The 15,830-nt window shown below is 36.1% G+C and overlaps 1 protein-coding gene and 1 non-coding gene across 5 annotated transcripts in view; one reads left to right on the forward strand and one right to left on the reverse strand.

Moving 5' to 3' along the window:
• Positions 1-15,830, reverse strand: part of Prcp (prolylcarboxypeptidase) — an 85,183-nt gene that overhangs the window by 19,830 nt on the left and 49,523 nt on the right. For all 4 annotated transcript variants that reach the window (XM_004868279.3, XM_021247171.2, XM_021247173.2 and 1 more), the window contains 5 exons: positions 12,599-12,739; positions 9,191-9,292; positions 6,524-6,705; positions 6,144-6,301; positions 4,926-5,095 (listed from right to left, as the gene is read on the reverse strand). In XM_004868279.3, the coding sequence (XP_004868336.1) occupies positions 4,926-5,095; positions 6,144-6,301; positions 6,524-6,705; positions 9,191-9,292; positions 12,599-12,739 (753 nt within the window). The remainder of the gene's footprint in view (positions 1-4,925; positions 5,096-6,143; positions 6,302-6,523; positions 6,706-9,190; positions 9,293-12,598; positions 12,740-15,830) is intronic.
• On the forward strand, positions 12,080-12,215 carry LOC147827832 (U4 spliceosomal RNA). Its single transcript, XR_015451703.1, has one exon. It is a non-coding gene; the product is annotated as a U4 spliceosomal RNA (small nuclear RNA).

Here is a 15,830-nt window from a genome sequence, read left to right on the forward strand (position 1 = left end):
TTCTAAGGTTCTTCCCTACCTTAAACATTCTGCAAGCATTCTCTACGTAAGTCTATAAACTTTCTTAGCAATTTAGATAGTAAAATTAAAGTTTAAAAGAAAATACCAGAGTCATACTGGCAGGACCTCAGTGCTATTCTCATGCTTTTTCAAAGACTACAGTAATTCAAAAGGAGATATTCACATTCTCTTTTCAGATTTGGAGGATGCATAAGACACATAAATATTAAGCTGAACCACATGAAATTGTCACATTTATAAGTCAAACAGTCAAATATAGACACTTTTGGTATGTCTTCATATAATGCCTCTGCTTAATCCTGATAATTTACAGATACTGCCCATTTGATGAGGGGCAACAACACTCAGATAGCCCCTGCATTATACTTTTTATTTTGTAGCTTCTTTTAAATAATCTCAAAATAAGGCCATGAATGCACTGGAATGAGGACAGCTGGTGCTAACATTGCTAGTACAACTCTTGAAATTCCTTGAAACTTGGTACATTTCCCACTATAACCCAGGGAGCAACATAAGCTCAGAGAGGTCTGACTATAAAATAAACAATTTAGAAGCTATGAATATAGGCTCTGAACCCAGACTTTGACCACAAATAGTCTGTCTTCCTGATATAATAACAAGACATTTTTATTATTATACCAGATCCTATGAAACACTCATAACAATCCCTATAAACATTGTAATTGTTATTATCCCCATTTACAAGAGAGGAAATTAAAGCACAGAGAGGTTTAAGAAAATTACTTAAAGCTACACATCAAGGAAGTATCACTGCTAGGATTCAAACGCAGACTCACTCAACCACTATACTACATGTACTCAATTTTGAAAGTTATAATGTGGTAGAAAAATAATAACACAATGCCTAAATATGCCTGTAGTCTCATGCTCACTTTTTTAAACAAATATTTTTTTATTATTAAATTGTCTGTATATTTTTCTGTATTTATTTGTTTCAGGTAAAAACTTACAAGGGGTTCTGTGGCAATATAAAAACTTTAAAATATGCAATAGTAAAAAGGAAACTATAAAATAGAAAGTCCTGTGGTTATGGCTCCAGTGATGCAGCATTTGCTTAGCATGTGTGGAACTCTCAGTTCAGTCCCCAGTAACACCCCCCCCCAAAAAAAGGGGAAGGAAGGGATATAGATTTAATTCCCCAGGACTGCAAATAATACTATAATAAAACAATAATAATAAGGTAGAGCAATATGAGGTAAAGAACAAACACTTGAAATGGATAGACTCAATTCATTTCTACTTCCATGTGTAAAAATGAGCACTCAGGAAATACTCAGAAAGAACATTAGAAGTCCAGTTCATTTTAATAATTCTAGTTTTAAAGAGTACAGAAATAGAGCAGGAAGTACAACATTCATGTAAATTAGAACCAAGCTTGTCAGATCTGCATTCAAATATTTAGGTTCTGATCTTTGACCCCACATATGCCAAAGAAAGTAAAGATAATGATTTGTTTAAAAGCTTTCAGTGTCACTACCTAGGAGGGATAAGCATTTAAATAAAAGGCAGGAAAAAAGAGGGCAAAGAGAATTTTTTAGAAGAGGAAGGAAAGAAGATAGGTTTTTTTTTTAAAAAAAAAAAAAAAAAAAAAAAAAAAAAGACCAATCTCCTCTCAGAGCATGGTCCATCCACATTAGAAAAAGGATTAAGCAGATACATTCAGCTTTTCTAACAGATTTTCTTTCTCTAAGCCTTCAATACCCCTCTCACACTCACTCAGATAATCACATTAGTTTTGTCATTAAAAGCTCCCTTTCATAGAATGCACCTAAACCGCTTAAACCACCCAGAGAGGTTGCATACATTATCAAACACCATGACAAACGGAAGAGATTTTCCATCTTATGTCTTACTATTTCACTGTATCTATCCAAATGCTCAGAAAATTAAACCAAAATACTTGGTAAGTTATCAGCTAAAAAAATGATTCCAAAATTTAAAAACTACTGTATTCTTTAAAATTTCTCTTTGAGCTGAGAAAAGATAGTGATTTTTATGCAGACAGAACAGGCAAATGACAGAGGGGTTTTCTATGTCCCTTCTCTCTTCTTCCTTGTGTTCAACTGGCCAAGTCCATAATTATTTCTGCATGAATGTTGCAACTTCTGTTAATAGTAAACAAAAGCAAACGGAGTCTGAGTGCACGAAGCCCAAAGACAAATTAAAAAGAACGATACTTGAATTAACACAAAAAATGGCATTTAGTCGCTGCCCATGGATCCTTCAGAACTGTACAAGTTCCAGGCAGAATTGGAAATCACCTGCTTTTTTTATAACCCAACTGTTACACATTATCTCACCATCCTAAACCTGAGTTACAGACTCAAAAAAGGACGGCTGTTTGTCAGCCCTTTAAAAAGGAGGAAGTGTATCAGAGGGAGGAGGAGTCTCAGCTAAATGGAACTATCCAAGTGAAAGAGCAGTCCCTAACTGGGTAGTGTTCCAGGGATTAGTGGGTTGGGAGAACAGAGAGGGGGTCAAGAAAGGAGAAATAGAATGGACAGTGAAAGAAAGTGATCTGAAGCTAAAAGTTTGGGAAACACAAGGAGAGAGACATAGTGGAAAAATTCTGAAAATCAGATAGGTGAGTAACTGTAGAAGGAAACTGGAAATAGAGGCAATGGAAGTTTCTGAAGCAAGAGACAAGAGAGATTACATTGGGTGGCTGCAGGCAGGAAACAGAATCATAAATTAATATAAGCAATCAAGAATCCTTAGTGTTAGGCTAGGGATATAGCTCAGCAATTAAGCACTTGTCCAGCATGAGTGAGGCCCTGGATTCCATCCCCAGCAACATCAAAAAATAAATTAAAAAGGAATTTCTTAAAGTGTGCAGAGAAAGGATAATGTTGGTAAGAAGAAAATGACCTGAACTAGCTCTGGATTTAAAAAAAAAAGTAGACAGTGATCATAGGGGGTAAGATATAAAGTTATCTAGACTTAATAATGAACTTTCATTATATAGATATATAGATATAGAGACAAAGATAAAACAAGGACTTACCAAATAAAAAATAGATAACAAGATTTCAAGTGATTATTTAAGAGAGTAAAGAAGAAAATATTTATTTACATTTAAAACAACAAAATACCTCAGAAGGAATATGAAATTAATGGGGAGAGAACTAAAGTTAGACTGCTCATTGCTTGAAATCATGCTAAACCAAGTAACACTAAAATGTTGTATTCCCTGGGCTCTTTTTCTAGATTAGGGGTCAACAAACCACAATCCCTAGGCCAAATGAAGCCTACTGCCTGTTTTTATAAATAAAATACTATTGAACATCCTTATTTGTTTATGGATTATCTATGGCTGCTTTCATGGTACATAAACCATATGATCCACAAAGCCTAAAATATAATCCTTTATGAATAAAGTTTGCCAGTCTCAGTTCAAAATAATAAGGGAATTCTCTATTGTTTTCATCATCTGACAACTCACTTTATTCATTGAGTGGGGATAAAGATGCAACTATATTTCTTACTTTCTATACTGATAGAGCACAGAGTTAAATCTAATATATGGATCCAGGTTTTCTTACATGAGAGAGATCTGCTCTTTTGAATCAATATCCAATTTAATTCAGTGCACATTTACCTCCAGCCTGCTATGTACAAAACATTTGGTACATTAAAAAAAAAATCTAATAGTGAATGGGTTTTTTCACTTCAGTTACAAAGTATTAAGCAAGTTGTACATTTAATAGTTCAAAAGGACAGTTAATTGGAAGTACTTTTAAAACTTGGCTGTCATTTCCAATACCAATACCAATTCTGTCAATACTAATTCTATTTTAATTTCACATCCATTCTAGCTATAGCATCAATTATATTCTCAAACTTACCCATCAGGTTGCTAGCCTTTGATCTTAAAGTTAACAGAAAAGTTCTTCACAAAAAAATGCTTAAAAAAGAGCATAAACAACAAATAATTTTGACATGAAAAGAACCTTAAAACTGTAAAAGAACCTAAAGTGGATATACCGTGTCTTTATACTTCTCAGAGTGTGTCACATCCACACTGTTTTATTTGGCCCTCAGCACAACTGTAAGTAACTGTTGCTACCTTGTTCTGCAGAGGAAGACTCAGGGAAGACTCATGGAGGCTCAGGGAAGAGAATCACCTTGCCCAAGATCAAACAGCTTGGAAGCAGCAGTTCTGGGCCAAACCCTCATCGTCAAGTTGGTGCTCTTTCCACTCTGCCACACACTGCGTGGTGATCACCTTTAATAATGTATGAAGTACTTGGAATGCAATAGCAACTGACTTAATCATATTACAGTGGACCCTTGACTTACACACTCGATCAGTTTCCAAGGGAGGGTTGGTTGTAAGTCAATACAGCTGAGAACTGGATGTTTACCTGGGTACACACTATAGACAACAAGAGGCAGATGAATCTTCCATTAACCTAATTAACTCAAGTTGTTCATATGTCAGGCTGGTCATAACTTGAGGGTTCACTGTACTATGATAGCAGTTGCCACTTATTAAACATCAAACATATATTATATAGATCCAGGCTTTATAAATATATCACAGATTAAATACATATCAAAGTGCACAGCTCAGGATTTAGCACATAATAATTACCCCCATTAAAAGCAAGCATTGGTCATATTTCTAATTCATACAACTCTTATAATCAATGCATTTTATCTCCATTTGTCAAATGAGAAAATGGTGTTTCAGAAAATTTAGGGAACATGTTCAAGGTCACATAATACAAAGTGACCAAACCCAGGATTTCCACTCAGATGTCATTAATTCCATGAAATCCCTATGTCACTGGGATTTCTTCTGATGCTGAAAGTCAGAGAAGCACATGAAAAAAAGTGAAAAATTTGTAGCTAAAAATGATGAGAGGATATTTTCCTGTTACCTTGATAGGCCAAGCAGGCAAAGGCTGCAGAAAGTTAGACTCATAAGGGTAGTCCACCATGGCCAGATTCACCCATGTTTCAGAAATCCACTCTTTGAAATGTTGGATGTCGTCTGAAGTTAAAGGGCTACATAAGTGAAGGGCTTGAGTAAGCCACTGTAGCCCACTGCCTGGGAACAGAATTACATTGATGGAATCTAAGAAGTACAAGTCAATAGAGTCTTTACAGGTCATTCATCATTCACTTACTATTCAAAAAATTAAATTTTCTATACCACTTTGTCCAGGAATGTTTTCAACATTTGACAAAATATTTTTAGAGCAACTTGATAATCTCATGTTGCCTATTTTCATAGAATGGACCAGAATTAGTCTTCTGCATTATTCCCCTGCTTTAAGATACTATTGAAATAAATAAATAGAAATACTACAGAAAAATGAGAATAAACTGCAACCAAATAAAACAAATAGATGTATCAAAAAATACATCATTGAGCAAAAGATAAGAGATAAAATAGCACATACTATGCAATTTCAATTATTAAAAATGTTTATCTATGGTTTAAGGAGGATAGTGATTAGCCGGACAGATGTGGAGGTAATGACAGAAAGTCATGAGAGGATATTTCAGATGCTGTTGTTTGTCCTTTTTTCATTATTTGTGTGTGTGTGTGTGTGTGTGTGTATTAGAAATATCATGATTTTTTTTTCTTTGAGATAGGGCCTCACAATGTTGCCCAGACTAATCTCAAACTCATAATGCCCCTGCCTCGGCCTTCTGAAGAGGTGGTATTACAAGTATGCACCACCTCACCCTGATGATATTATTTCTTTACCTGGATGCTAATTACACTAAGTACTCTCTTTGTGAAAATTCTTTAAGCTATACATCTCAATTTGTGTATTTTTTAATGTGTTTTACTTTAATGAAATATTGCTTAAAAAGTGGAAATGTCAAGCTGAGGCTATAGCTCAGTGGTAGACTGCTTGCCTAGATTGCACAAGGGCCTGGGCTTAATCCCCAGCACCCCCTCAAAAAAAGAAAGTAGAGGACCAGGGATTTAGCTCAGTAGCACCATGCCTGCCTCACAAGTGCAAGGTCCTGAGTTCAATTACCGGTACCAAAAAAAAAGAAAAGAGAGTGGAAGTGTTACATTTAACAAATAATGAAAAGTAAAAACAAACAAACACAAATCCATTCTCTTGATTACAGCTTACCTGTATTTGAGAGTCGGTTAATAGCATCCCAGGACCTGCGGATGCTCTCTGAACAATTTGGACCACTTTTCTTAAAATCTGTACTTACAATCTTCATAAACACATTACAAGGAACCAAATCCTCAAACTGCCAGATAGGAGCAGAAGCTGCAAGAGCTCTAAACAGTAAGAGAAACAAGAGAGGAGAGAAAGAAATATATAACTTACTAGACTCAAGTTTTAAAGTTGAACTGAGACTGAACAAAAAGGATGAGAAAAACATACCTATCTGTTAATGAGACAGAAATGAGAAATCTCAGTACAATAGAATGGAGTATGTTTTACCCAAAACAAATCTCTAAATTTTCCTTGACAATCACGTCCAGCATAAATGTATTTACCCAACCACCACATGAGGATATTTCATTCTGAACCAGGCTGCAAGCATGCCACCATAAGAGCCCCCTATGGCAATGACAGGTTGATCTCCAGCTCCTGGGATTGTTCTTTTCAAGTGTGTAATTAACTCTGCAAAATCAGCCAGAGCTTGTTCTGATGTCAGAAAATTCAAGTGTCTAGAATCCTAAAGAAAAATAACAAAGAACATGGGTATAAATGTGTACATAATAGCAGCTTAAGCATAAAATAGGTCCAGAAAAGAGCCAGAGTCAGATAAACTCTTCTCCAGATAGAATTTCTAGGCAATTGAGCTAAAATGCCCAGTCAAAGCAATAGCTTTCCTTATTTTGTGGAAGAACATAGTATATCTTCAAATGTAATTCTATTCAATGCTGTTTTCTAAAGGCAATGTTGAGGTTGTAGAAGTAACAGAAACAAATTCTAAGTAACATTTAACAGCAAATGTGATAGAAAATAAAACTAAACATAAAAGACAATGGTTAGATTATAACTTTTATTTGAAATCTTGACACTTTAAAATGTCCACCATGTAGTCAAAGATAAACTAAATCCTATTGACAAAAGAGGTAAGGATCACGAGTAAAAATAAAACTCATCCTTCCCCATCAAAATGATTATATATATGTCCACCGTATCAACAACTGGAACAAATTAGGCTGCCTATCATAAACAGCTATAAAATTGAAAAGGGAAAAATATATTTGGGGGCATTGGAAAATAGGTAGCACAATAGGTAGCAGTGATGCCTGAGAGAAGAAAAACTCATTAAGTCCTATGATCGTCCAGCTCACTGTATGCGTACCACTTCTCTCTGCAGTGTAGGAATGTGAAGTTCAAGTGGAGCCCTGCTGAACTGAGAAGGCTGAGGTGGGGGTGGGGAAGGTATCTGTAAATTCTTGATACGCCTTCTTTTAAAAGGTGAAGCAGAATTCCACTCCCTTTGAACTTGGGCTGAACTTAGTGACTTGATTCTAGTGAATAAAATGTAGGAGCAGCAATGGCACATAACTACCAAGGCTAGTTCACCAAAACAGCACTGCAGCTTCACCTTGTTCTTCCTCTCTTGGTCCGTCAACTTTGAGGGAAGTTGGCTGCCAAGTCATGATGCCACTCACGTAGGCCCTTCAAGAAGCCTAGGAGAAGGAGTGAAGCTTTTTGCTAAGATCCCATGTGAGTTTATCACTCCTGTGATGACCTCCGTGCAAATGGAGGGGATATCCCAGCTCCAGTCGAGTGTACTGGTGATGACTACAACACTGGGTGACATATGAGCCTCATGGGACCCCTGAAACAAAACCACCCAGCTAAGCCACTCCAAATTCCTTACCTAAAGAAACTGTGAGGTAATACATGCTGCTTCTTGGTTTTTAACTTTTTAAATTTCTATTAACACATGTTTGCAGTGCAAAATGATTGCATTCATCCTGGGGCACTGGTACATGAACATAACAGATTTTAATTCTTTTTACATCCCCTTCTTCCCTGCCCTCTCCCCTCTCTCCATCTCTTAGCCATCTTCCCATTTGCAAAAGATCTATCTCCCTGTTTCCCATTATCTATCTTTTATTTTTCTCTTTAATTTACTTATACTTTGGGTTTGTCACATAAGAGAAACTGCAATATTTAAGCTTGTGTTTCTAACTTATTTCACTTAACATTATGGTCTCAGGGAGCATCCATTTTCCTTAAAATGACTCAAATGTATCCCTTTATGGCAGACTAGTATTCCATTGTGTATAAACATCACATTTTGATGGACATACATATGCTGCTTCCAAGATTTATCTATTATGAATTGTGCAGCTACAAACATAGATATGCACAAGATTTGAGAATTCATGCTTGCATCTCATTGCTCTGACTCCTTCCATCACTTGGCACATTACTGAATCAGTTTCCAGCTTCCCTCTTGCCTAAGTATGCCACTGACTCCTTTAGCCTTTCCCTATCCAAGATGTATGTTTTCTAATTACCTACCTCTGCTCTATCACTATTCTTTACTTCCAGTATTTATGGTACTGTGTATAGTTGAGTGTCATTTTTTCCAATCCTCAAATAATATGTGACAGCCTTCATATTACTGACAAATTCTGTGAGCCCAAAAAGGGAAAGAGCATATCCAAGAGAGTCCTTGGCTCCATTTTGCTAATGGAGCATGAATTATAATCATTTAGAGAGAGTTTTGTTTCTATTCACAGCAAGCTGGCTGCTTCTCAATGATTTCAAGACCTGTCAATTTCTCTAATCATATATGTAATTTACACACAAAAAGCTCAGCTAAAGAACAGAACTGTATCAGAGAGCTTATTGGTCCTTACTTTATTGATTATATTTAAAAACATCTTATTAGACAAATATTTATGTGCTCATTATATTTTTTCCAGTAGCAGCTCCAATAATTAAAGTGTATGGTTTATAAAGCAGAACTGTTGCCTGACCCTTCTGAAATAGGGCCAGGCTCTGCCAGGTCTCTGCAGCCCCTCAGCAAAACTGCCTGCCTGAGGCTGGTCTGACCACTCAAATTATTCATGGAAAGGAAAGACAAAGCACAAATTACTGATGTTTCAGGCAGTTTGAGTTAAAACTATCTCACAGTGGGACGTGGATGTAAAAAATGTTCTAAACTTAAAAGTAAGAAGTACTCTTACCTTGAATGAGTCAGGACCAAAGGGGAGGGATTCTCCATAGTATCGATGTTCAGCAAACACCAACATAGCTTTCAGTTCCTCAGCCACATCCCACATGAACCCCTAAGAAGAGTTTACAGGGTCACAAGATAAAACCGGGATGTGAAAAAAAAAAAAAATCACCAAAGCATATGAAATAAATGTGAAACCAGACCAGGAAGAGTTCTCTGGAAAGCTGCACAGTTGAACACTTTATTAGAGTGAAACAAAAGTAAGTTCAAGTTGCTCATCCACTAGTCAGTCATTCCAACTCTTCTTATCCCGAACCTCTAGATGTAGAATAAACATTATGTCTCAAACAGTCTTCAAACTGCACTGCGTGTCAAAAATTCTAGGACACTGCTAAAGATCCCTAAGTTAGCCACCTACTCAGAAGTATTTATAACATCAAAAAGGAAACAGTACAAATAACCATATTAAACTCCCTTGGGATTTTAAATTAATCTTATTTATTAGAAACAAAATAGTAGCTAACAATAGCTAATATTAACTGAGTCATTATGTGTACCAGGCACTATTTTAAACACTTCATATGTATGATTTCACTACATTATCACACTAAATAATAAACAGGCACATTTTACAGACAAGAAAACTAAGGCACAAGATTTGAAATGAACTTTGAAATTCACACAAGTGGCAGAGCCAAGATTCAAACAAAGACTATGTGGCTCCAGAGTACAATCATCAAGTGCTGTTAGACTGCCTTGCTGAAACACCTATGGCTGATCACTAATCATTCACTGAATTTTTTCACTTCAATTGTAGCCTCAAAATCTTTCTCATCAAAGCATTCCAAGCAACCACAGGTGGGTTAGATCTAGCATACATCAAAACCGTCACTCCTAAATGTATCTTGTTGCTTTTTATTAAGTTACCACTCCCAAACTAGAACTAAGCAACTTAAAATGTTGTTTGTTTTGATCAATAAGTGCACATTAAAAGAACTGCATGAGAGAAGTAGCTCAATGGTAGAGTGCCTGTCCAAAAGGCACAAGGCCCTGACTTCCATCCCCAGTACCACAAAATAAATGAACAGCATGCATGTGAGAACGGAAAATTTAACCTAATACTGGTGATGATTCCAATAACAATGTTCTCTTCCTAGGACCTACTCACACCCTGTCACATATCTACAAATCCAGCCAAAGCATGCTTTTTTCAGCCTACCTCACTCTGTAGGGCCAATCACCCTTTCTTCAACACCACGGTGCTATGTGTAGATCTCTGTTAACACACTGTGATATCTGCTTGCATGTGTTTCTTGCCCTGTGAAACTATCAGTGTCTTAAGAGTAAGAATCATAATATTCAGATCACTGTGGTGTTGGCTTCAGGCTTTGAGAGGAAGCAATTTAATTGAACTGATTCACAAAGTAGTGATTGTTTGACTGCATCTATTTCAGAGGTATTATTTTTTAACAGAGGCCCACATAATATATTAACATTACGTGACTACAAGCTCCTTAATCTTATTTTAGTCTTTATAACAACTCTATGAAATAGATATCTTTTATTATATCTATTCAACAGATGAGAGAACCGAGACACGGAACAAGAAACTTGCCCAAAGTCACACAACAAAGTAGCAAAAGCTGAATTCAAACCTTGACATTCTGCTTAAAAGTCTTCACTCTTGACCACTATGCTACACTCCCTTTCAAAAAATGAATGCCCAGAAGAGAACATCCAATTGGAATGTTTTAGTAAATAAAGAAGATGCGTGAGACTAGCGAGGGCCAGGATCTGCCCTTCTAGCTTCCACCCCTGGTAGGTTCTCTGGAACTGCTCCTGTACTAAGTAGCTCATCCTTTCTACACTCCTCACAATAGGGATCCGCAGCCAGCCTGGGGTTCTGCAGAAGTACATGTGGAGCTGTGTCTAATGGAGGCAAGAACAGCTCCTGCCTACAATAAAGAACAAGAAGTTGGAAATCACCAGACTGGGGAAGCTGTATGGAGACCCTGACATAAAAAAAGGTCACACAAAGAAAAGAGACAAGGTGGTTGCCATTGTTTCAAAGAATAAGGGAGCAGGAATCTGACAGAAAGGAAATCTTGAGTTCACTTGTCACTGATCTAAAAGACATAGACATCCTAGGATCTCATTTCTCAAGGACTTGTTTTATTTTCAACTAATGTATTTAGATTAACATCCACAGGAAATCAGAAATGAGGAATCCAATAACAGTATAGTTGGATTCATATCTTTAGTTTCAATTCAATTCAGCAAGAGTTTACTGAGACTTCCTGAATACCAGGCACCATGCCAGATATTGGCTTTGGAGATAATACAATTAATCCCCATTTTACAATAATTCACAGAATTGCTTTTTGGTAGAAAGTTGACATGTTCTAGTCAGATCATTAACACACTGAAAAAGACATCTTCTTCTTTTCATGTGTCCTTCTAAATTAAATTTTGTTAATGGATTTAAGTATATAAAAGGTACAGAAAAAGCAAGCTACCAAGTTATATAATTTTCACCCTCACAAAGACAAGAAAAATATTAGAACAGGAAAGCTAAACTTCACAATCTGCCCATTCCCATTTGTCAGTCAAACATGTATATTTTTATTTGTAATGGCTTTGTTTTGGTTTTATTTATTCATACACATAACACATATTTACTGAGCACCTATTAGATGAGTAATAGAGTCTTGGACTTTAAAATACAACACTGAATAAACATACAAAGATCCCTACCCTTGAATTTATCTTCTAGAAGCAATAATTGACACAAACTATATGCAATAATACTCCTATGGCCATCATAACCTGCTTGCTCTAGAAATAAACTGGAATTTATAAAACAATTTTTAAAATTCCATTTTCCAAGCAAAGCATTGGAAGCTTTGTGCAGTGACAATATCATAACCAATGAGGTTTAGCAAGGCACAATTATTGCTAATTGAAAAGCATTTGATTCTTTTCATTTGTAATTCTTTAAAACTGAACATGCAAGCTTCTTGAATATTTGTATGAGTTGTTTGGTGAACTGTCTGTTCATATAGTTTTGCTATTTTTCTATTACTAGCAAGTTTGCTTTTTTATTATTTTTTAAAGAACTTTATAATTAAGAATTCTAATGCTTAGCTTAGTATGGTGGTCACATCTGTAATCCTAGCACTCTGGGAGACTGAAGCAGGAGAATCACAAATTCAAACTCAGACTCTATCTCAAACAATCAATCAATCAATCAATTTTAAAAGGTCTGGAGATATAGTTCAGTCTAAAGATCTTGGGTTCAATCCCTCTACCATTTTTGAAAATACTAATACATGATCATTTATCCTTCAAAATATTTTTTCTAGTTTATCATAATAAAAGACAAATTGTATGAACGAGAATTTCACAGATCTGCACATACCGTGTTATTGCAAAACCAGATGATGTCCCCTTCATTACCAGTGTAGAAAAGTATTGATCCACCATCTCTTTGCCAGTGTTTATCAGATATTAAGTAACGCTGTTTAAAAGTTTTGGGGTTATTAAATCCAAAATGATCAACCTATAATAAAAACAAAACAGAGAAGATATATTTCAAAGAAAATTAATTAAATGAAATCAACATAAGAGTAATTAATTCTTCCATTAAATCAACCTATACAAAAACATTAAAAGAAAATTTTAAATTTCATTTGGTTTTAATATGAGTTTTATTAATAGTAATTTTGAAATTATTTCCTTTGCATTGTTAGAAGAAGCAATGTCTGTTATTGATGGTTAGGATTTTCAGTGCAAAAGAAAAGATATAATTATAGAGCCAGGTATAGCAGCACATGCCTATAATCCCAGCACTTGGGAAGCTGAGGCAGGAGGACTGCTGTGAGTTCAAGGCTAGCCTGGGCTACACAGTGAGTTCAAGTCCAGCCTGAACTGCATAGCAAGACCCTGCCTCAAAAAGAAAGAAAGAAAAAGAAACAAAGAGAAATATATATAGAGAGAGAAAGACACAATTATAAAATCAACTAGCTCCTTAAAAATACAATAATCCCCAGATGTGGTGTCATAGGCCAATAATCCCAGCACTCAGGTGGACTGCTGTGAGTTCGAGACCAGCCCAGGCTATATAGTGAGTTCAAGACCATCCTGAACTATATAGCAAGACCCTGTCTCAAAAAACAAAAAACAAAACCAAATAATAATAATAATAATAATAATAATAATAATATTAGAATTGAATAGGAAATATAGCTATGAACCCATTATTTTTTGCATTTATTTTTAATTGATGAGTAAAAATTGTATATATTTGTAGCATACAACATGATGTTTTGAAATATAAATACTATGTAGAATGACTAAATTGAACTAATTATTATGAGTATTACACAAGAATACTTAAAATCAACTGACCCCCCAGTGCCAAGGAGCAGAGCTGCCCCCAGCGCTGAGGAGGAGCCTTCGAGGCCACTGTACTACCGCCCCCAGTGCCAAAGAGGTGAGTGGCACGGGCACCAGCAGCACATACACACACTCCTCCCCCTACCACCACCCTTGAAATGAGAAGTCACATAAACAAGTCTCAAAGCCAGACTTCCAGATCACCTAAAGCAACCCCAAAGAGAAACGAGATGGAATACTCTGATACTCAACCACCTGCACTCCCTGAACTGGCAACAAAAGAGGATCTGAAAAAAATGAAATCAGAAATAATTTCTCAGATAACAGCAGAGATTGTGCCCATGGTGAAGGACATGATTAATAAATCTACAGAGGACACAGATGAAAAAATTGAAGAGCTGAGGAACATGATGGAATCCCAACATAGGAAACAAATGGAATCCATAAAACAGATACAAACAGATTTCCAGGACATTAAAAACTCCATTGAAAGTTTGTGCAGCAGAATGAGCCAGTGTGAGAACAGAATTTCAGATATAGAAGATTGCAATTAGTGACCAGGAAAAGAAAAATTGCTTTAAAATTGTAAGGGACCATGAGAAATCAAACCAGCAGCTGCTAGATGATGCAAAGAAGAATAACAGAAGACTGATTGGAGTCAATGAAGAAAGAGGAGAGAGTGCAGATGACATAAAAAAATTGTTCACAGAAGTGATGGCAGAAAACTTCCCAAGCAGGGGAAAAGAAATTGACATAGAGCTGAGTGAGGCACAAAGGACTCCAAGTAGCCTTGATCAAAAAAAATCTACACATAGGCATATAACTGTTAAGATTAGAGAAAACCAACAGAGGAACAAAGTTCTACAAGAAGTTAGACAAAAGAAACAAATCACATGCAAAGGAAAGCCCATCAGAATCACATCACACTTCTCAATGCAAACCCTCAAGGCAAGAAGAGCTTGGAGAGACATATTCCAAGCCCTGAAGGAAAACTGCCTCTAACCCAAATTGAGGTACCCTGAAAAACTATCTTTCTAATTTGATAGAGAAATAAGATACTTTCATGACAAAGCGCATCTTAGGAACTTCATGAATACCAAACGAGCACTCTTAAAAACTTTAGGCAATATCCTAGGAACAGACAATGAGGATCATAACCCCAGGAAGCACAGAAGAATGAACCCATTGGGTGCAACAAGAAATTAAATGTAAAGGGGGAGAATCCAACAAAAAGAAAAGGTCATGACAATGATAAGTCAATACGTACCAGTTACAACCATCAATGTTAATGGTCTCAACTCACCAATCAAAAGTAATAGACTGGCAGAATGGGTCAAGAACCAAGATCCAACAATATACTGCATACAAGAAACACAATTCAAAAAGAAACTCATAGACTGAAAGATAAAGGGTGGAAAACAAGACTCTGTGCAACAGGAACCCAAAAAAAGCAAGAGTAGCTATCCTCTTGGCAGATAAAGTAGATTTCAAACCAACACTGATTAAGAGAACAAAGAAGGACACTACATCCTTGTAAAGGGAAGAATTCAAGAGGAAGAGATGACAATCATAAATATCTATGCACCAAACACTAGTGCACCCAACTATGTAAAACAAATACTAATGGACATGAAAAGTCATATATGCACTAATACAATAGTAGTGCGGGACCTCAGTACCCCACTGTCACAAATAGATAGATCAACTAGACAAAATCTAAGTACTGAAATACTAGAATTCAATTGAACTCTTGAACAAATGAACTTAACAGATGTTTACAGAGTGTTCCACCCCACCAAATTAGAAAACACATTCTTTTCAGCTGCAAATGGGTTGTTCTCCAAAATAAACCACATACTCACTCATAGAACATGTTTAAGTAAGTGCAAAGAAAGTGAAGTTATCCCCTGTATATTATCAGACCGTAGTGCAATAAAATTGGAGATCAACAGCAAAAGAAACCACAAGAATGTCATAAACACATGTAAATTGAACAATACACTTCTGAATAACCAATGGGTCACAGAGGAAATTAAAGAAGAAATCAGACTGTTCCTTCAATTAAATGACAATGACAATAAAACATATTGGAATCTATGGGACACAATGAAAGCAGTCTTACAAGGGAAATCCATAGCAGTGAATACTCATATTGGGAAAACAGAGTGAGCCCAAATAAATAACCTGATGCCAAACCTCAAGCTTCTAGAAAAAGAAGAGCAGGACAAATCCAAAGCTCATATAGGGGAGGAAAT

The sequence above is a fragment of the Heterocephalus glaber genome, unplaced genomic scaffold (assembly GCF_053883595.1).
Source record: "Heterocephalus glaber isolate CG9 unplaced genomic scaffold, H.glaber_assembly_v1.0 deba00001429, whole genome shotgun sequence".
Classification (NCBI taxonomy): Eukaryota; Metazoa; Chordata; class Mammalia; order Rodentia; family Bathyergidae; genus Heterocephalus; species Heterocephalus glaber.